This window comes from Kogia breviceps, chromosome 16 (genome assembly GCF_026419965.1).
Source record: "Kogia breviceps isolate mKogBre1 chromosome 16, mKogBre1 haplotype 1, whole genome shotgun sequence".
Classification (NCBI taxonomy): domain Eukaryota; kingdom Metazoa; phylum Chordata; class Mammalia; order Artiodactyla; family Physeteridae; genus Kogia; species Kogia breviceps.
This window is the reverse complement of record NC_081325.1, coordinates 17258826-17279802: the sequence shown is the minus strand read 5'-3', so window position 1 is coordinate 17279802 and position 20977 is coordinate 17258826. Positions and strand designations below refer to the sequence as shown.

The 20977-nt window shown below is 45.6% G+C and overlaps 1 protein-coding gene across 6 annotated transcripts in view; it reads left to right on the top strand.

Moving 5' to 3' along the window:
• Nucleotides 1-20977, top strand: part of FAM124A (family with sequence similarity 124 member A) — a 180560-nt gene that overhangs the window by 89592 nt on the left and 69991 nt on the right. The window contains exon 4 of one of the 6 annotated variants that reach the window (XM_059041520.2): nucleotides 15390-18160. The exons of 2 other annotated variants lie outside the window; for them this stretch is intronic. In XM_059041520.2, the coding sequence (XP_058897503.1) occupies nucleotides 15390-16199 (810 nt within the window). In that variant the 3' untranslated portion in view covers nucleotides 16200-18160. Of the gene's footprint in view, nucleotides 1-15389; nucleotides 18161-20977 lie in introns of those variants that run through there. 3 more of the 6 variants (XM_067016808.1, XM_067016809.1, XM_067016810.1) reach the window with 3 other exon arrangements.

Sequence of the window (20977 nt, the reverse complement as noted above, 5' to 3'; positions counted from 1 at the left end):
ATCAGAAACAAGATAAGGATTCCAGCTCTCACCGCTTTTATTCAATATAGTATTGCAAGTTCTAGCCAGGGCAGTTAGGCAAGAAAAAGTTACAAAAGCCATCCAAGTCAGAAAGACAGAAGTATTCTAAGAACTCATTTATGACTAAGGATGTTAACCATTTGTCATGCAATGCAAATGAAATGCCATATTTTATTGCCATCAATTTACTATGGTGTTTTGTATGTTGGTTTGTATTAAAATATAATCATGTTGTTTTTTTTTTAAAAAGGAGTAAAACTGTCACTCACTATTTGCAGATGAATTGCTATTATATAGAGAAAATCCAAAAGCCTGTGCTAGAAAACTATTTGAACTAATAAATTCAGTGAAGTTGCAGGATACAAAAATCAATATATTAAAAACCTGTTTTGTTTCTATACACTAATAGCAAACTATCAGAAAAAAAATTTTTTAAACACCATTTACAATTGCATCAAAAGAATAAAATACATAGGAATAAATTTATCCAAGAAGATCAATGATATATACATTGAAAACTATAAGATTTTGGAGGGAGGACTCAAGATGGCAGAAGAGTAGGATGTGGAGCTTACCTCCTCCCACAAATACATCAGAAAACACCTACAAGTGGAAATGATTCACACAGAACATCTACTGAATGCTGGCAGAAGACCTCAGACTTCCAGAAGTCCAAGAAAACCTCCATATAACCAGGCAGGACAAAAGAAAGAGAGACAGTGGGGGGGAGCTTTCCAAGATGGAGGGAGAGTAGGAAGATGTGGAGTTCATCTCTCCCTACAAACACATCAAGAATACATCTACTGGGCTTCCCTGGTGGCGCAGTGGTTGAGAATCCGCCTGCCGATGCAGGGGACACGGGTTCGTGCCCTGGTCCGGGAGGATTCCACATGCCGCGGAGCGGCTGAGCCCGTGAGCCGTGGCCGCTGAGCCTGCGTGTCCGGAGCCTGTGCTCTGCAAAGGGAGGGGCCACAGCAGTGAGAGGCCCGTGTACCACAAAAAAAAAAAAAAAAATACATCTACAAATGGAACAATTCTCACAGAGCACTTGTTGAACACTAGCAGAGGACCTCAGACACCTAAAAGGACAAGAAAGATCCCCACATAACTGGGTAGGATGAAAGAAATAAGGTAAAAGGAAGAGGAGAGGAAACAGGATGCAACCTGCACCCCTGGCAGGGAGCGGAAGGTGAGGAGAGGTTCCCGCATCTGGGGAAGCTCCCTCACCACCTGGGAGATCAGCTGGGACAGAAGGGAGCTTCAGGGGCTTGGAGGAGAGCCCAGCAACTGGTCTGTGACAGGCAGGACAGAGTGAGACCTACACAGATGGTCCATGCCACAGTCCTGCATGCCCCAGCCTGAGACAGGTGTCCGCCGGTACACATGGGGGCTGGGTGGTGGAACGTAGGGTTTTGAGAGCACACCCGGCGGGGGGGCTGTTGTTGGCTGTAAGGAGACAGCCTGTAGGGACAGGAGTGAGGAGCTCCGCAACTGGGAATGCTTGTGAAGGAAGCCTGGACCACCACAAAAGAGAAGAACCATGGTTGAGTGATGTGCAAAGGGCAGGGCCACCATCACACCCTCTCTCCTCACACACCAGCCCCTGCCTCCATGGGCACGAGGGAGGGCTCCACCAGAGCCAGCTCACACGCCCCTGCCATCACCTCCCCTGCAACCCCCCTGCAAGCCTAGGTGACCCGCTCACCCTGCTTGCCACCTGATGGTTTTGCACGTTCCAGTCCCTACCCTAGCACCCTCCCACCTAGGCAGCCTGCTCACCTCAATCACTGCCTCGGCTCCTTCCTGCCTGATAGGCTCATGTGCTCTGGCAACCTCTGGAGCAGACTCCAGTAGGAAGAACATATGCACAGGTGGGGCTGAAACCACACCTGAGCCCCAGGGGCCGTGTGACTAACGAAGAAGAGCTGAAATCTCTCTTCAAGGCTGCTCGAACCACGGAGTTACATTTCCGCTGGCAGCTTCCTAAATTCAGCAGCTGTGAAACCTCTGAAAGGACAACAACCTCTCCTGCATCTGGGATGGGTCTGACTTCAGCAGCTGTAGGCTTCATGGGCACATACATGTGGGGGTTGGTCCAGGCCAGAGTCTGAGCTGCCTCTATAGCTCCCAGAGTGGGTCCAGGTGCATGACTACTGCAGTCCTGGGACCTGACCTCAGTGTATCTGTGCCAGTGACCTGGTGAAAACACCTGAGACTCACCAGGGCCGGTTGCCAGCATCCCCACAGTTAAGGGCAGACTGAGAGCAGTGCCAACAACACTGTACTTTGTGAGTACGCACAATGGGCAAAAGGGGGCACAACAGAGCACATTCATAGGTGAACAGCTCCAGAGCAGGAATACTCAGTGGCTTGTCTCCCAGTGGGAGTGCTCCAGTCCCACCTGCCTCACACCACAGATCAGAAACAGAGCTAAAAACAAGATCTGAGGGCCTCTACTCCAACAACTAGGGAGCAGACCCCACCCCTGACAGGACAGTGACAACCGTAGAGCGGGGAGGCCCCGCTCAATATCCAGGGCAGGCTCTGGTCATCACAACACCAATCAAACCTCCTGTCAAAGGGATAATGGCAAAGCCTCTGAACCAGCCTCACCCACCAGGGATCAGACACCAGAAACAAGGAATTACAAGCCTGCAGCCTGTGGAAAGATGACCACACACACAGTAAGTCTGACAAAATGAAAAGACAAAGAAATATGTTGCAGACAAAGAAGCAAGATAAAAACCTACAAGAACAACTAAATGAAGAGAAGGCAATCTACCTGCAAAAGAATTCAGAGTAATGATAGTAAAGATGATCCAAGATTTCAGAAAAAGAATGGAGGTGCAGATCAAGAAGAAACAAGAAATGTTTAAAAAGACCTAAAAGAACTAAAGAACAAACAAACAGAGATGAACAATACAGTAGTTGAAGTGAAAAATATACTAGAAGGAATCAACAGCAGAATAACTGAGGCCGAAGAATGGAAAAGTGACCTAGAAGACAGAATGGTGGAAATCTCTGCCATGGAACAGAATAAAGAATGAAAAAAAAAGGAGGACAGTCTCTGAGACCTCTGGGACAACACTAAATGCACCAACATTTGACTTATAGGGGTCCCAGAAGAAGAGAAAAAGAAAGGGTCTGAGAAAATAGTTGAAGAGATTACAGTCAACAACTTCCCTAACATGGGAAAGGAAATAGTCACCCAAGTCTAGGAAGTGCAGAGTCCTATACAAGATAAACCCAAGGAGGAAAACACCAAGACACATATTAATCAAACTAACAAAAATTAAATACAAAGTAAAAGTATTAAAAGCAGCAAGGGAAAAGCAACAAATACAAAGGAATCCCCATAAGGTTATCAGCTGATTTTTCAGCAGAAATTCTGCAGGCCAGAAGGGAGTGGCGTGATATATTTCAAGTGATAAAAGGGAAAAACCTGCAACCAAGACTACTCTACCCAGCAAGGCTCTCATTCAGATTCAGCAAAGAAATCAAAACTTTACAGACAAGCAAAAGCTAAGAGAATTCAGCACCACCAAGCCAGCTTTACAACAAATGCCAAAGGAACTTCTCTAGGCAGGAAACACAAGAAGAGAACAAAAGAGGAAGGGAAGAAAAACGACCTACAAAAACAAACCCAATGATCTGTATTTCTGTTTTTATGCAAGTACCATACTGTCTTGATTACTGTAGCTTTGTAGTATAGTCTGAAGTCGGGGAGCCTGATTTCTCCAGCTCCATTTTTCTTAAGATTGCTTTGGCTATCCCAGGTATTTTGTGTTTCCATACAAATTGTGACATTTTTGTTCTAGTTCTGTGAAAAATGCCAGTGGTAGTTTGATAGGGATTGCATTGAATCTGTAGATTGCTTTGGGTAGTATAGTCATTTTCACACTGTTGATTCTTCCAATCCAAGAACATGGTATATCTCTCCATCTATTCGTATCACCTTTAATTTCTTTCATCAGTGTCTTATAATTTTCTGCATACAGGTCTTTTGTCTCCTTAGGTAGGTTTATTCCTAGGTATTTTATCCCTTTTGTTGCAATGGTAAATGGGAGTGTTTTCTTAATTTCACTTTCAGATTTTTCATCATTAGTGTATAGGAATGCAGCCTCTTCAATAAGTGGTGCTGGGAAAACTGGACAGCTACATGTAAAAGAATGAAATTAGAACACTCCCTAACACCATACACAAAAATAAACTCAAAATGGATTAAAGACCTAAATGTAAGGCCAGACACTATCAAACTCTTAGAGGAAAACATAGGCAGAACACTCTATGACATAAATCACAGCAAGATCCTTTTTGACCCATCTCCTAGGGAAATGGAAATAAAAACAAAAATAAACAAATGGGAACTAATGAAACTTAAAGGCTTTTGCACAGCAAAGGAAACCATAAACAAAACGAAAAGACAACCCTCAGAGTGGGAGAAAATATTTGCAAATGAAGCAACTGACAAAGGATTAATCTCCAAAATCTACAAGCAGCTCATGCAGCTCAATATCAAAAAAACAAACAATGCAATCCAAAAATGGGCAGAAGACCTAAATAGAGATTTCTCCAAAGAAGATATACAGATTGCCAATAAACACATGAAAGAATGCTCAACATCATTAATCATTAGAGAAATGCAAATCAAAACTACAATGAGTTATCATCTCACACCGGTCAGAATGGCCATCATAAAAAAGTCTACAAACAATAAATGCAGGAGAGGGTGTGGAGAAAAGGGAACACTCTTGCACTGTTGGTGGGAACGTAAATTGATACAGCCACTATGGAGAACAGTATGGAAGTTCCTTCAAAAACTAAAAATAGAACTACCATACAACCCAGCAATCCCAGTACTGGGCATATACCCTGAGAAAACCAAGAGTCATGTACCACAATGTTCATTGCAGCTCTATTTACAATAACCAGGACATGGAAGCAACCTAAGTCTGCATCAACAGATGAATGGATAAAGAAGATGTGGCACATATATACAATGAAATATTACTCAGCCATAAAAAGAAACAAAATTCAGTTATTTGTAATGAGGTGGATGGACTTAGAGTCTGTCATACAGAGTGAAGTATGTCAGAAAGAGAAAAACAAATACTGTATGCTAACATATATATGGAATCTTAAAAAAAATGATCATGAAGAACCTAGGGGCAAGACAGGAATAAAGACATAGACCTACTAGAGAATGGACTTGAGGACACGGGGAGGGGGAAGGGTAAGCTGGGACAAAGTGAGAGGGTGGCATGGACATAGATACACTACCAAATGTAAAATAGATAGCTAGTGGGAAGCAGCCACAAAGCACAGGGAGATCAGCTTGGTGCTTTGTGACCACCTAGAGGGGTGGGATAGGGGGGGTGGGAGGGAGGGAGACACAAGAGGGAAGAGATATGGGAACATATGTATATGTATAGCTGATTCACTTTGTTATAAAGCAGAAACTAACACACCATTGTAAAGCAATTATACGCCAATAAAGATGTTAAAAAAAACCCAAAACAATTAACAAAATGGCAATAGGAAAATACATATTTATAACTACCTTAAATGTAAATGGATTAAGTGCTCCAACCAAAAGACACAGACTGGCTGAATGGATACAAAAACAAAACCTGTATATATGCTGTCTACAAGAGACCCACTTCAGACCTAAGGACACATACAGACAAAGTGAGGGGATGGAAAAAGATATTCCATGCAAATGGAAATCAAAAGAAAGCTGGAGTAGTAATACTCATATCAGATAAAATAGACTTTAAAGACTATTACAAGAGATAAGGAAGGACACTATGTAATGTTCAAGGGATCAATCCAAGAAGAAGATATAACAATTGTAAATATATAAGCACCCAATATAGGAGCACCTCAATATATAAGGGAAATGCTAACAGCCATAAAAGGAGAAATTGACAGTAACACAATAATAGTGGGGGACTTTAATACCCCACTTGTACCAATGGACAGATCATCCAGACAGAAAATTCATAAGGAAACATAAGCCTTAAATGACACATTAGACCAGATAGATTTAATTGATATTTATAGGACAGTCCACCCAAAGCAGCAGAATACACTTTCTTCTCAAGTGTACACAGAACATTCCCCAGGATAGATCACATCTTGGATCACAAATCAATCTTCAGTAAATTTAAGAAAATTGAAATCATATCAAGAATCCTTTTCGACCACAATGCTATGCGATTAGAAATCAATTACAAGAAAAAAACTGGAAAAAAACACAAACACATGGAGGTTAAACAATATGTTACTGAAAAACCAGTGGATCACTGAAGAAATCAAAGAGGAAATCAGAAAATACCTAGAGACAAGTGATAACAAAAACACAATGATCCAAAACCTATGGGACACAGCATAAAGCAGTTCTAAGAGGTTCTAAGTTTATAGCAACACAATCTTACCTCAAGAAATAAGAAAAATATCTAGCAACCTAACCTTACACCTAAAGCAACTAAAGAAGAACAAACAAAACCCAAAATTAGTAGAAGGAAAGAAACCATAAAGATCAGAGCAGAAATCAATGAATTAAGAGATAAAGAAAACAATAGCAAAGATCAATAAAACTAAAAGCTGCTTCTTTGAGAAGGTGAACAATATTGATAAACCTTTAGCCATACCCATCAAGAAAAAAAGGGAGAGGACTCAAATCAATAAAATTAGAAATGAAAAAGGAGAAGTTACAATGGACACCACAGAAATAAAAAGGATCATAAGAGATTACTACAAGCAACTATACGCCAATAAAATGGACAAATTCTTAGAAGGGTACAACCTTCCGAGACTGAACCAGGAAGAAATAGAAAATATGAACAGACCAATCACAAGTACTGAAATTGAAACTGTGATAAAATCTTCCAACAAACGGGAAGTCCAGGACCAGATGGCTTCACAGACGAATTCTATCAAACATTTAGAGAAGAGTTAACAACTATCCTTCTGAAACTCTTCCAAATAATTGCAGGGGGAGGAACACTCCCAAACTCATTCTATGAGGCCACCATCACCCTGATACCAAAACCAGACAAAGATGTCACAAAGAAAGAAAACTACAGGCCAGTATCACTGATGAACATAGATGCAAAAATACTCAACAAAATACTAGCAAACAGAATCCAACAGCACACTAAAAGGATCATACACCATGATCAAGTGGGGTTTATCCCAGGAATGCAAGGATTCTTCAATATACGCATATCAATCAATGTGATACACCATATTAACAAACTGAAGGATAAATGCCATATGATCATCTCAATCGATGCAGAAAAAGCTTTCGACAAAATTCAACACCCATTTATGATTTTAAAAAACCCTTCAGAAAGCAGGTATAGAGGGAACTTACCTCAACATAATAAAGACCATATATGACAAACCCACAGCCAACATCTTCCTCAATGGTGAAAAACTGAAACCATTTCCACTAAGATCAGGAACAAGACAGAGTTGCCCACTCTCACCACAATTATTCAACATAGTTTTGGAAGTTTTAGCCACAGCAATGAGAAGAAAAAGAAACAAAAAGAATCCAAGTCAGAAAAGAAGTAAAGCTGTCACTGTTTGCGGATGACATGATACTATACATAGAGAATCCTACAGATGCTACCAGAAAGCTTACACCATATACAAAAATCAACTCAAAATGGATGAAAGACTTGAACATAAGACTTGAAACCATAAAACTCCTAGAAGAAAACATAGGTGATACGCTCCTTGTGATTATTTTTTGCTTCTTTTGCCTTTGGTCTTGGTGACAATAATTTGGATTTGACACCAAAAACAAACAAGTGGGACTACACCAAACTAAAAATCTTTTGTACAGCAAAGGAAACCATCAACAAAATGAAAAGGCCACCTACCAAATGGAAGAAAATATTTGCAAATCATATATCTGATAAGGGGTTAATATCTAAAAAAATATAAAGAATTCATACAACTCAATAGTAAAAAAGCAAACAACTTGATTAAAAAGTGGGCTGGGGCTTCCCTGGTGGCGCAGTGGTTGAGAGTCCGCCTGCCGATGCAGGGGACGCGGGTTCGTGCCCCTATCCAGGAAGATCCCACATGCCCTGGAGCGGCTGGGTCCATGAGCCATGGCCGCTGAGCCTGCGCGTCTGGAGCCTGTGCCCCGCAACGGGAGAGGCCACAACAGTGAGAGGCCCGCGTACCGCGAAAAAAAAAAACAAAAAACAAACAAACAAAAAAAAAACTAAAAAGTGGGCTGAAAGTCTGAATAGACATTGTTCCACAGAATACATACAGATGGCCAACAGGCAAGAAATGATATTCAACATCACTAATAATTAGGGAAATGCAAATCTAAACCACAAAGTGGTTTAGATACCACCTTATAACTGTTAGATGGCTTTTATCAAACAGATAAGAAATATTAAGTCTTGGTGAGAACGTGGAGAAAAGGGAACCCTTGTGCACCATTGGAGGACTGTAAGTTGGTGTGGCCACTATGGAAAAAGGTGTGGAGGTGCCTCAAAAAATAAAAATAGAACTACCATATGATCCAGCAGTTTTAATTCTGTGTGTTTATCTGAAGGAAATGAAAACACTAACTTCAAAAGATATTTGCACTCTCCATGTTGATTGTAGCATTATTTACAATAGTCTAGACATGGAAACAACCTAAGGGTCCATCTATGGATGAATGGAGAAGATGTGGTGTGTGTGTATAGACACACACACACACACACACACACACACAGTAGAATATTATTCAGCTATAAAAAAGAGTGAAATCCTGTCATTTGTGACAATATGGATATACCTTGAGGGCATTATGCAAAATAAGCCAGAGAAAGACAGATACCATATGATCTCACTTATATGTGAAATTAAAACAACAACAACAACAAACCTAACTCATAGATTCAGAGAAGAGACTGGTGGTTGTTATGGGTGGGTGATCAAAAGGTACAAACTTCCAGGACTTCCCTGGCAGTCCGGTGGTTAAGACTCCGCACTTCCATTGCAGCAGGCCAGGGTTCGATCCCTGGTCAGGGAACTAAGATCCCACATGCTGCACAGTGCAGCAAAAAAAAAAAAAAAAAAAAACCCAAAAGGTACAAACTTCCAATTATAGAATTAATAAATCTGGCAATTTAATGTACAGCTTGGTGACTGTAGTTAACAGTACTGTTTTGTATATTGAAAGTTGATGGGAGAGTAGATTTAAAGTTATCATTGCAAGAAAAAAACTATATGTGGTAATGGATTAACTAGACTTATTGTGATCATTTCACAGTATATACAAATAATGAATCAATATGTTGTACACCTGAGACTAATGTTATATGTCAGTTATATTTCAATAAAAATTTTAATTAAATTAAAAAAAATTTTTGAAGACAACATAGGCTTTTTCTGGGGGTAGTACTCTTAGTGGGTATATGAAACCTACCCAGAGGACAGTGAAAGGAGAAGCAAAATATGATGCTTTTATTTAGAACAAAAATCTGGTTTCTCATGTGAACTCGTTGCCCAATTTCCTTGAGACTGCCCCTAATTCTTATTAGTCCCTGGGTTAAAAGGTCTTTTGCTGTCTCATTACATAACAGACAGTGCCACACTGGTTGTGTTTCTGCCCAGGACAGAACAGGAGGAAATGACCTTTCTTGGAAAGAGGAGGTGTGAGGGTGAGAGAAAATGCCCTGACCATGATCGACCCATGAGACACCGCCCAGGCTTACTGGGTCAGGGACAGAATCAGCCTTCCTAGGGATTCTATCCATGTGTCTGTTGAGACACCGTGATCCTTGAAAAAGGCCTCTTTACTCCTTCCATTGCAAACTGCCCAGGCTCGAAGTTCCATGTGAAGCTCATGGGTCACTTACTGCATTTCGGCTTTTTGCTGATCTCAGGGACACAACCAGATCTCCCTGGCTGGTTGCCTTTAGGCAGAGTCACTGATGTAATGCTACTGTGTTCCTTAGAGAAAGTTCCATAGACAGCGAAAAGGGAACTACTGGATTCCAGTGAGTCAGCTAGCCTGCACTGCTTCTAAGAGAAGCAAAGGAGGCCATCCTCAAGGTACATTGCTACTGTCACATGGAGAAGCTCCAGAGGGCAGCCCTGAGAGCCGAAAGCTGGGGGAGGAAGGAGGCTTTTCCAGAGTGTTGTTTCACTCTGGAAAAGTCCACTGGGGAAGAGCTTCTCGAAACATCTTTGATGGTTCATTCTCAGATTCTAGTGTTCCTGGTCAAGTCAGACAGGCAGACAGGAAAGGTCAGAAAAGAAGCCATTGCCATGGGAAGGACACCAAAAGAAGGGCCATCCTTTGCACATGTGAGTTGTCATTAGACAGACAAGACCCTGCTTTTAGAAGCTGACTTCTCTGCCTCCAGGCGGAGCTGGAGAAAACCACCAGGTCTGCTGCAGGTGCATCCCACCAGCACAGCAGCCCTGGGCAGACTCCGGGAGCAGGGGCTGTGAAGCCTCGCAGCCACCCTCCTCCAACTCCCCACCCCAGGATCCTGCATCATCACCGGCCAACGCTGTGCCAACTGGAATCCCACCTGCCCAGCAGGCACCTCTGCGGTGCACGTGGGCACCCGTCCAGTGAAAAACACTGGGTACCACCTCTCTTCAAAGCAGATATTAGGATTTATCTGGACTCCTGCCTTCACGATGCAGTAAAAAAATAAGAGCACAGTGATAAACATCTCTGTGAAAGCACCAAGGATTCGTCCTGTTAGCTGTTCCTGATTTTGAGTCTAATTTAACACCGCTCTGTCTCTGACACTGGAAAGCTTCAGATGTCTCCAAACAGTTCCTCAAGTTGAAACCTTGGCCTTTTGCTTCTCATGGAGCAGTATTCACAGAGGCTTCCTCTTTCAGGAAGATTCAGACTGCAAGCATGCTCACCCAGAGCATGCCCCTCCAATAAGACTCTGAACATGCAAGTTACAGGGTGGTACATACTTATTGGGGCACCCAGGGGACTCAGCCCTTCAGAAAAATAAGATAGACATCTTAATTAATAAACACTGTCCCCTCACTGGAAGCAGCCTCTGTACCTGAGGACTTCCTTCTCTAAAGAGCCTCATGACATATTTTCTCTCTTATTTAGCTGAAATCAAATGATTGAGAAAACTGGTTTGTCTCTTCAACAGCCACTCAGCCATCACACCTCCCAGGTACACATGGGCCTTCTGAGGCCACTCCTTTCCCCATCCCAAAGCTGTGACTTTTCATTCATGCTTAAGTTCCTGCTGTGTATCGGGTACTGGTCAGGGTATGTGCTGAGCAAGATCTCCCTCGTGAAGCACAGAGCCTTGCAGAGAAGATGGATCACTAACCAGAGCAGTACAGCACAGAGTCAGAATGGCTGGGTTGGGAGTTCAGGGGATGCTGGAGCACAGAGCAGCAAGCCCTGGTGAGTGGGTCATACCCCAGGAGGAATGAACTTGGCTCAGCACCTTCCTTGCCATATTCAGCAAGGTCCCCATGCACATAAAATGCACATAGAATGGTCTTGTAGAGTGTGATCTTTATGAGAACCGTATCTTGTAACCTGTACTAAAAACATTTGGCATCATATTCTTTAAGAATCTATAATTTAGACCATCAGAAATCTCCGTAATTGCTGCTCTTGACCTTCAGCTCCTTAAACCACCCTTAGCAGAACAGCTTGAGAATTTCATTATGCTATACAGAGCCTGTTGGGCAGGAAGACAGCAGGTCATGTGGACAAACACCCACCCCACACACAGAATTAGAGACTGAGGATTAAGAGGATCAGTAACCCTCCCAGACTTCAGACAATACTACAAAGCTACAGTAATCAAAACAGCATGGTATTGGCACAAAAACAGACATATGGATCAATGGAACAGAATAGAGACCCCAGAAATAAACCCACACACCTACCGTCAATTAAGATTGGACAAAGGAGGCAAGAATATACAATGGAAAAAAGCAAGTGGTGTTGAGAAAGCTAGACAGCTGCATGTAAACTCCCTCACACCATACAAAAACATAAACCCAAAATGGCTTAAAGACTTAAATATAACACATATAATACATGACACCATAAAACACCTAGAAGAGAACACAGGCAAAACGTTCTCTGACATAAATCATACCAATGTTTTGTTAGGTCAGTCTCCAAAGGCAATAGAAATAAAAGCAAAAGTAAACAAATGAGACCTAATCAAACTTATAAGCTTTTGCACAGCAAAGGAAATCATAAACAAAACGAAAAGACAACCCACAGGCTGGGAGAAAATATTTGCAAACAATGCAACTAACAAGGGATTAATCTCCAAAATATACAAACAGCTCATACAACTCAATAACAAAAGAACAAACAACCCAATCCAAAAAATGGGCAGAAGACCTAAATGGACATCTCTCCAAGGAAGACATACAGATGACCAACAGGTACATGCAAAGATGTTCAGCATCACTAATTATTAGAGAAATGCAAATCAAAACTACACTGAGGTGTCACCTCATACCAGTCAGAATAACCATCATCAAAAAGTCTACAAATAATAAATGCTAGAGAGGGTGTGGAGAAAGGGGAACCCTCCTATACCATGGGCAGGAATGTAAATTGGTGCAGCCACTATGGAAAACAGTATGGAGGTTCCTTAAAAAACTAAAAATAGAGCTACCATATGATCCAGCACTCCTGGGCATATATCCGGAGAAAACTGTCATTCGAAAAGATAAATCCACCCCAATGTTCACAGCAGCACTATTTACAGTAGCCAAGACATGGAAGCAACCTAAGTGTCCATCGATAGATGAATGGATAAAGAAGATGTGGTACATATATACAATGGAATATTACTCAGCCATAATAAATGAAATAATGCCATTTGCAGCAACATTGATGAACCTAGAGATTATCATACTAAGTCAGACAGAGAAAGACAAATATCATATGCTATCCCTTATGAGTGGAATCTAAAATATGATACAAATGAACTTACCTGCAAAACAGAAATACTCACTGTCATCAAAACAACTTATGGTTACCAAAGAGGAAAGGCAAGAGGGATGGATAAATTAGGAGTTTGGGATTAGCAGATACACACTACCATCTATAAAATAGATGAATAACAAGGATTTACTGTGTAGCACAGTGAACTATATTCAGTATCTTGTAATAACCAAAATGGAAAAGAATCTGAAAAAGAATATATAGAGGGAGAGGGAGCTTGTGCCCACAACAGCACGCCCCTGACGAGGCTCCTCTCACTTCTCAGGGCTCGCCTCTTGTTTTGGTTCATGGCCCCAGCCTCTGCTCAGGCTGTCTCTGTGCCTGTGTGCCTTTCCATGCCACGCCCACTGCCCTCCAGTTGGCAAACCCCTCTTCCACTTCCAAGATTTTGTCCAGTCGTGACTTCAAGGCAAGCTTTTTCTACCCTCTCCCCGTGCTGCCTCACCCCCTCTGTAAAATCAACCCCTCCCCCCCTTGGTGCCCCAAACGCCCCCATTATATCTCCGCTCACTTTATCATCGTGGCTCGCTTTATTACACTTGACCGTTGTATTGTTAATTGTGGGCGGCTAAGACGGTGTCTTATTCAAAATTATCTGTGCCTGGTCCTCCAGACCTTTTTCACATCAGAGCACATAGGAAACGATAATATTTCTGTGGTACGAGAAGCTGCTGGTGACAGAGATCTGTCCTCAGCACACCTTTATAACCCAGGCAAAGCTTAAACACACCAGTTGAGGAGCTCTGCTTAAAAGACTCTCAGTTAATGTTGATTGAAAAACAATGAGTCAGTCGGTCTGTTTATAGGATTAAGAGATAGCTGGAATTAGGCAAAAAAGATCTAAGAAATCAGTGAAAGGAATGGTCCTATAGAAAAAAACATGATCAAGAGTGAACATGGCCCCAGCAGAAGGATAAGTATGTGGATTTCTTACCCACGTGGTCAGGGTCTCCTTGACCGATACTAGACTCCATCCCCAAGCTGACCGACGGCACTGCTTACCTCCCACCAGGCAGCCTGTCTGTCTCGGCCTCTCTCTCCAGCACAGCCTCCTCTCCACGCGTGCCACCCGCTAGGACGACAGCTGCCCATCTCCGTGGCCACCTCCAACTGAAGACTCCTGTGCTCCCGCGCGGGCACGGCCTCTCCCTCCTCGCCCCGGTGTCTCCGATCCTGTCAATGAGATACAAGTTTCATGTGGTTGAGGACAGTCCTTCTCATTGTAGTTTCTCCACCTTTACCTGTAATAGGTACAAATAAGTGTATATTGCATTGAATAAAATTTCCCAGGTGGCTGTGAAAAAACCAGGTTCCTGTCTAACAGGGAGGAGGGGGACTTGCCTGTCCAGGGAAGAGCCAACGTCTCGTAGCCTGCTGGGTGCCAGGAAATACCCCTTACAGTAAACTGCACTCAGCCCTCTTATTGCAGGGACTCGTAAATCAGGTAATCCTATACAGAGCAGAGTCAGACCCACTGTCCCCAGATCCATTATCTGGGTAGTAAGTAATCCAGACTTTGGCCTGTAGGCCTGGTGAGCCAGACCAGGGGCAGAACCTGAGAGCAGCAGCCCCAGGGGGGTATGAGCATGGAAAGTGAAGCCCCAGTTCTGTGCAGCAGAAACAGCTTCCTGCAGAGCTGCAGGGGAGGTCGGGGAGACTAGGAGGACAGGGCGGAGTGTGAAACTGCTTGTCCAAGCCCCGTGGGGTATCCATGGGGTTAGTCGGTAGTCAGCCGCCCCCCTTTCCCATCCAGTTTCTGAAAGGCAAAATAGAGGAGTATTGTGGAGTTCCTTAGAGCAAGTAAATAAATGCCCGTTTCCTGATAGCCCTGCACTCTTTGAAGATTTACTGCCCTGAATCATAGGCCACCCCTAGGATGTGTCCTGATGTTCACACGTGCACTGGAGTCAAGTCCCATCCCCATCCTTCCATCCTGCCGTCACTAGTATTTTCAAACAGTGGGGCTTTGGTTGGAGGGAGATAAATCCTTCAAGCCACCTTTTTGCATTGAATGGTAATTCTTGTCGCCCCTCTCCCACTCAGCCAGGCCTCACGCTTGTGGCTGATCTCTTGAGCCTCCTTGCGTGTGCACTGGAAGACGTACCGTTCCCTGTCGCGACAAGGGACTGCCTCTCCCCCTGGGTTCGGGGACGTCTCCTCAGACTCTGCATTCCCCCAAGCTCCGCTACCTCTGTCTTTGCTTTAGAATTTGGAGAATGAAATTTCCGGTAATGCTTTATTGCCGAGACATTGCCGGAAGTTTCCAGTCATCAGGAAATGTGCCTCACGTTCTGTTAACAGTGGAATCCCCGTCCCCGGTGGCCGCCAGTCCTGCACTGATGTGATATGCCCTCTTCCCCCCCACCCCCTGCAGGCACAGAGGGTACACAGGAAGTGCCCTAAACCCAGCAGAGCTCACCACGCCTCAGAGCAGACAGCTGGGTCCACGCCCTCTCCGAGTGCCGCTGCACAGAGCCGGACCCCTGGCAGCGGCCCGCAGCCCCCGATGGACACTTCAGACCTGGGGCTCGGCCAGACAGGCCTGCCTGCCCGGCAGCCGCAGGACTTTGCCAGACCAGCCGGCAGCCCTCCCAGCCTCCCCTGGTCTTTCCAGAGAAGCAAGTCCTTGCTTTGTTTGCCCACGGGACACCCCTCCCCGGCCTCCTCCGCTGAACCACCGTGGTTTGCAAACACAGACGGCCCGGGGCAGAGGGCGTCGGAGCGGAGGCACGGCCCCCTCCTCTCCATCGATGACTTAGAGGGGGCCCAGGAGACGGACGTGGACACGGGGCTGCGGCTCTCCTCCTCCGACCTGTCCGTGGTCTCTGCGTACTCTGCACCCAGCAGGTTCTGCAGCCCCGTGGAAACACTGCTCCCCTCCGAAAGAGGCAGCAGCCTCTGGGCAGAGCGCAGGGCTTCCAGAGAAGGACCCCTGCCCGCTGGGGGCGGCGTGACCACAGAGGCCTCCTGGGCTGCCCTCCCTCGGTTCACCGAAGGGCCTTCCAGCTCCTCGGCCACAGCTGTCACCACTTCCCCAGCTTCCGACACCTCCTGGCTCCCGGAGTCACCCCCAGAACTCCCTTACGATGCTCCTGACGCCCAGCAGACGGGCAGAGGCGTCCTACCACCCTCGGTGCCGGCCGGAGGCGGGGACAGTGACGCGGAGGAGGAATTCTACATCTGAACACACCCCACTCTTGTCTTTCAGACCCCCAGGCTCAGGTGCCCCTGCCCCTCTGGGGTCTGCACGCCACCCGTGTGCTCAGCCCTGCTTCCCCAGGTCCCTCCGGAATCTACTTATCTGTCTCACGGGGTCGTTATTGTTAGCACATTTGACACACCACCATTCTTACCTGCGAGGTGGTGGGCTCAGTGGAAAAATACTGGGATTTTTATGCAAATAAATTCTCAACAAACTTAAGGCATAAAATATGTTTTGAATACTCAGTTCCATTTGAGATATGGTTTAGTGCACTTCTTTAAATGCTTCATATAATTATTTGAAATGGAAAGCAAACCTAGTCAGCTGGAGTTGATTTCACAATTTTTCATGCTGGGAAGGAAAAACAATTAAAGCCAAAAAACATTGAATGTGAGAAAGATACCAAGTGACTTGTATGAGAGATTAGTGCACAGAATTCCACCTTACTGGCTTCTCCATATCTGTTTACCTTACCAGGGAGCAGTGGCCCTGAGAATTTCCAGGTACTGTTACAGTGAAAGGAGTCATTGTAGTGCATTTATAATACGATTTTGAGTTCCAAAAACTAGATTTGCATACATCTTTCAAACACATTCACTGTAACAGTTGGGGGTCTACAGAAGACACCACTACCTAAATTTCTCTGGATCAATGAGGAAGAATCGTTCTTGGAGTTACAGAATAGTAGGTTATTAGACATAGTGGGTAGGTATTCTTAAGTTGCTTCAATTTTTAAAACCACAGTCCAAGGGCTATATATACACACCCATCTATGTAAATGACAGCAGCCACATTTTAACACTGCTTTCTCCAGTAAACATGCATCATCACACACTCTTTTTCATTTTTAAATAATTCATAACAATTCTGAATTTGGCATTTTGATTGCACAGGTTAATAAATGCACTCCCCTCTTCTCCAAGCGGGAAGCTTTACACAAAATGCTGTCCTGAACCAACACTGTTGCACGCGTGCATAGGAGCCTTAATTAAAGCTGGAGCGCTAACCTGACCTTGGCCTTTCCTGCCACTGCCTGCTTCTGTCACAGCATGAACAGTATTGAAATCTCACCTCTCTCCCACTTCCAGTAAGGGTATGTTTACAATTCCAGCCTCTGCAGTGCCAAGTGCTGGCGTCGGGGACAACGCCGAGCTGTCCCTAGTTGCTGTATACCTTTGCGGAAGAGGAGCACAGACTTGCCTTGCTTCCATCCCACTCTGGTACTCCCTGCCTGAATGACTCACAGCCCCGTTTACACACCTCCGGAAGCGCCCCCACCAGCTCAGACACAGCTTCAGAATCCTCTTCCACACAGTCCTCCCGGCAGCCGTTACCAGCTATCAGACTCGAGCTGAAGCCTCAAGTCTTTGCCATCCCTGTAATGAGAACCTTACCTCCCCACCCCGAACATCCTGCATATTCCAGGACTCCGAATTACAATATTCTGCTCTGATTTAAGTAAATATAAAAATATGGTCTTCTATAATCCTAGACCAGGAGTGAGCAAACTTTTTTTAAAATGGCTAAATAATAAATACTTCCGGCTTTGCCAGCCATACAGTCTCTGTCGTTATAGTGTGAAAGCAGCCTATGATATATAAATGAATGGGAGCAGCTGAGTTCCAAGAAAACTTATTTTACAAGAACGGGTGAAGGGTCGGATTTGGCCCAAAGGTCATCGCTTGCCAACCCTTGTGCTAGACTGACGTTGATGTGAGATCTCAGCCACGGTCAACGATAAAGAACAGAGGGTTGGGCTTCCCTGGTGGCGCGGCGGTTGAGAGTCTGCCTGCCGATGCAGGGGACGCGGGTTCGTGCCCCGGTCCGGGAGGATCCCACGTGCCGCGGAGCTGCTGGGCCCGTGAGCCATGGCCGCTGAGCCTGCGCGTCCGGAGCCTGTGCTCCGCAACGGGAGAGGCCACAACAGTGAGAGGCCCGCATACAGCAAAAAAAAAAAAAAAAAAAAGAAGGTTGCTGCTGTGGTGCCCGAGACCAAGAAAATACACTGTAGGGGCCACACCGGTGACTACAGAACCACAGGGCTCAGAGCAGCGTGGGGTTTCTTTCTGCAGAGGTGATGCCTGGAAGGCCGCCGCCTGTCCACCTGCTGCCCGGAAATGTGACTCACAGACAGTAGCTGATGACGCGAAACAACACGCTAATCACTCGGGGTGCTGACGCAGCCCCGCGGAGCAGGAGACAAGCTCAGGATAGCAAAAGTCACTGAGGCATCCACGAGTAGACCCACGGCCAGGTGATGGCTCCTCCTGTCTTCACCCTTCATCAGTGCCCTTAGTTCAGAATATTCACACACACCCCCTACGGATGCTTCAGAGCACAGCTCTGACGCGCTCTGCCCCCATCCTTTCTCAGCGACCCCTGCCTCAGCACAGTGTAGTCTACCAAACTGAGTGACCCCCAAAGATGTCAGCAAACCCCTTCAAAAGCAGAAAATGCAAGGTGCCCGCCGTAACACGAGGGGAGAAGGGGAGAGAAGCCCACCGTAGACCACACTCAGATGCTCCGCTCCTCACAGACGGCAGTCACTCGGAGGAGAGGGAGTCACAGAGACACTCCTGACGGCAGCACTCCCTTTTCTGACCTACCGCTAGCATCGTCCTCATCCAGGAGGGCTCCTGATACCCACTGGTCGATCCCGACTCTTTTGGATTATTATTGTGATAGATGCTGGCATACTGTAGGTGCTCAATAAATTTGTTCAATTAAAAAAAAAAACATTGAGGTTGTCTCATAAGTTTATTTTTTTCTCCTGGATTTGGCTCTGTGATGGAGGACATCTAGACCTTAACCCTAGTTTTTTGTTATTTAATGGACAAAACGTCTCCTTGACCTTGCAGTTCCCCCTAGCATTGCCCTGGGGTGGGGGTGGGGGGGTGTTAGTAAGTGCCCTGGTCTAGTTCACAGCCCATCCCTGATTTGCCTCTTTTCCAAATATTACTGCTCACGGTTCCACCATGGCCCACCCTACATACCACCTAGGATCTGGCTTTAAAGATCAAATGTTTCTCGGGGGTCCCTAATGGAGCTGGGGAGCGAGCCCTACTGAAATCATCTTGGGTCACCCATGGGGGAGGGTGGTGAGCCAGCGAAGAGACTTTTGTGACGGTCGAGGGGCTGATGTGTGGAGTACAAAGTAGGCTGTGGCACTGGCTGCTGCTTGAGCCCCGAGACCCGAGGACAGGGGAGCGGTCACGTGGAAGCCTGCTGGGCTTGCACCGTCTAGCGCCTTCCAGGTGAGGCCAAATGTTTACTTGTATTGGGAAGACCCTTGAACCCACGGCTGATCTCTTTTAGACCCTTGTGAATCAGGAGAAATGCAGGTACTTCCTATCCCCCTACTGGGCTTTCTGAAGATGAATGAATTCTCCACCCCACCAGGTAAGAGGCACCTGAGTAGACTCATAGAATTCCTAGAAGAGATTTTTTTTTTTTTTTTTTGCGGTACGCGGGCCTCTCACCGCTGCGGCCTCTCCCGTTGCGGAGCACAGGCTCCGGACGCGCAAGCTCAGCGGCCATGGCTCACGGGCCCAGCCGCTCCGCGGCACGTGGGATCCTCCCGGACCGGGGCACGAACCCGTGTCCCCTGCATCTGCAGGCGGACTCTCAACCACTGCGCCACCAGGGAAGCCCCCTAGAAGAGATTTTTAAGAGCAAATGAACTGCTGAGAGCTTCTCCCTTCCAAGCCCTCAGAACGCTATCATGACCAGTTCTGGCCAGTGATCCCAAGTCTGAATTTCAGACAAGCAGTGGGAATAGCGGGCTGGCCGCCTTCCCCACCCTGCCCCGGGCCACGGCGCGCCGCGTTCCCGGTCTGGACATAAATGCCTCCTCATGATTTGTAGGATTCCGCTTCTCTTTAATTCTCTGGAAACACAATTGATCAGATACTATTAGAGGCTTGAGAAAACAACATGAGAAACTGGCCTGAATAAAAATGGATTCTCAAAGGAAACAGCTTTTGTCACAATTATTATGACAAATAGATTCAGGAAGGTTCAGGAACCTGAATGTGAAGGTTTTTGTAGAATTACATTCTTCCAACTTCTACTGAAGGCTGTTTTCTGGTCTTGGGCATAGAGGCCTAGATACAAGATGGCTTTAAATGACATGATTTCTCTTAGTGAATAACAGAGGCAAACATTAATGGTAACGTCAGCACCCTTGGGTCTTCTTAAAAGCCAGTGTCTATTTCACAGGTGTGATGACTGTTGCCCAGTTACGTGCCGTATGTTCACGTCAGACAGAGGTCTCACCAGAACACTTGGGGGTGCTGAAAAGCCCCTTCCCTGTGCCTCTATATCACAGCCCCTAAACTCTCCATTTGTGACGAGGGCCCCACCTCCCACTGCCTTGGATGGTGTAGAAAATGGAGCTGCTCCCATGGAGGAGGCACAGCCCCCAGCTGGCCTAGTCTAGAGCTGCCCCACCTTATTTCATCTCATAGGTTGAACACCTGAAAGAAGCCAGCCAGACTCCCTTAGGTCTGCTTTGCCCAGACCCTCGAACTAAACCTAGTGCATTCTGGACAGGAGCAGCTCTCAACGTGGCTAGCACAGTCCAAGAAATGGCCAGAAATGCTTATACAGAGACGCTTTCAGGCCAAATCGCCTAGCTACGCATGGCTGCGGGAGGGCTTTGGTGCCACCTAGTGGCCATCGTGCCCAGGAGGGCCAACGACTGCCCCTTTCTTTGCAGAAGACTCCACCCCGAACACAGGGAGGCACTTCACTTCCATGTA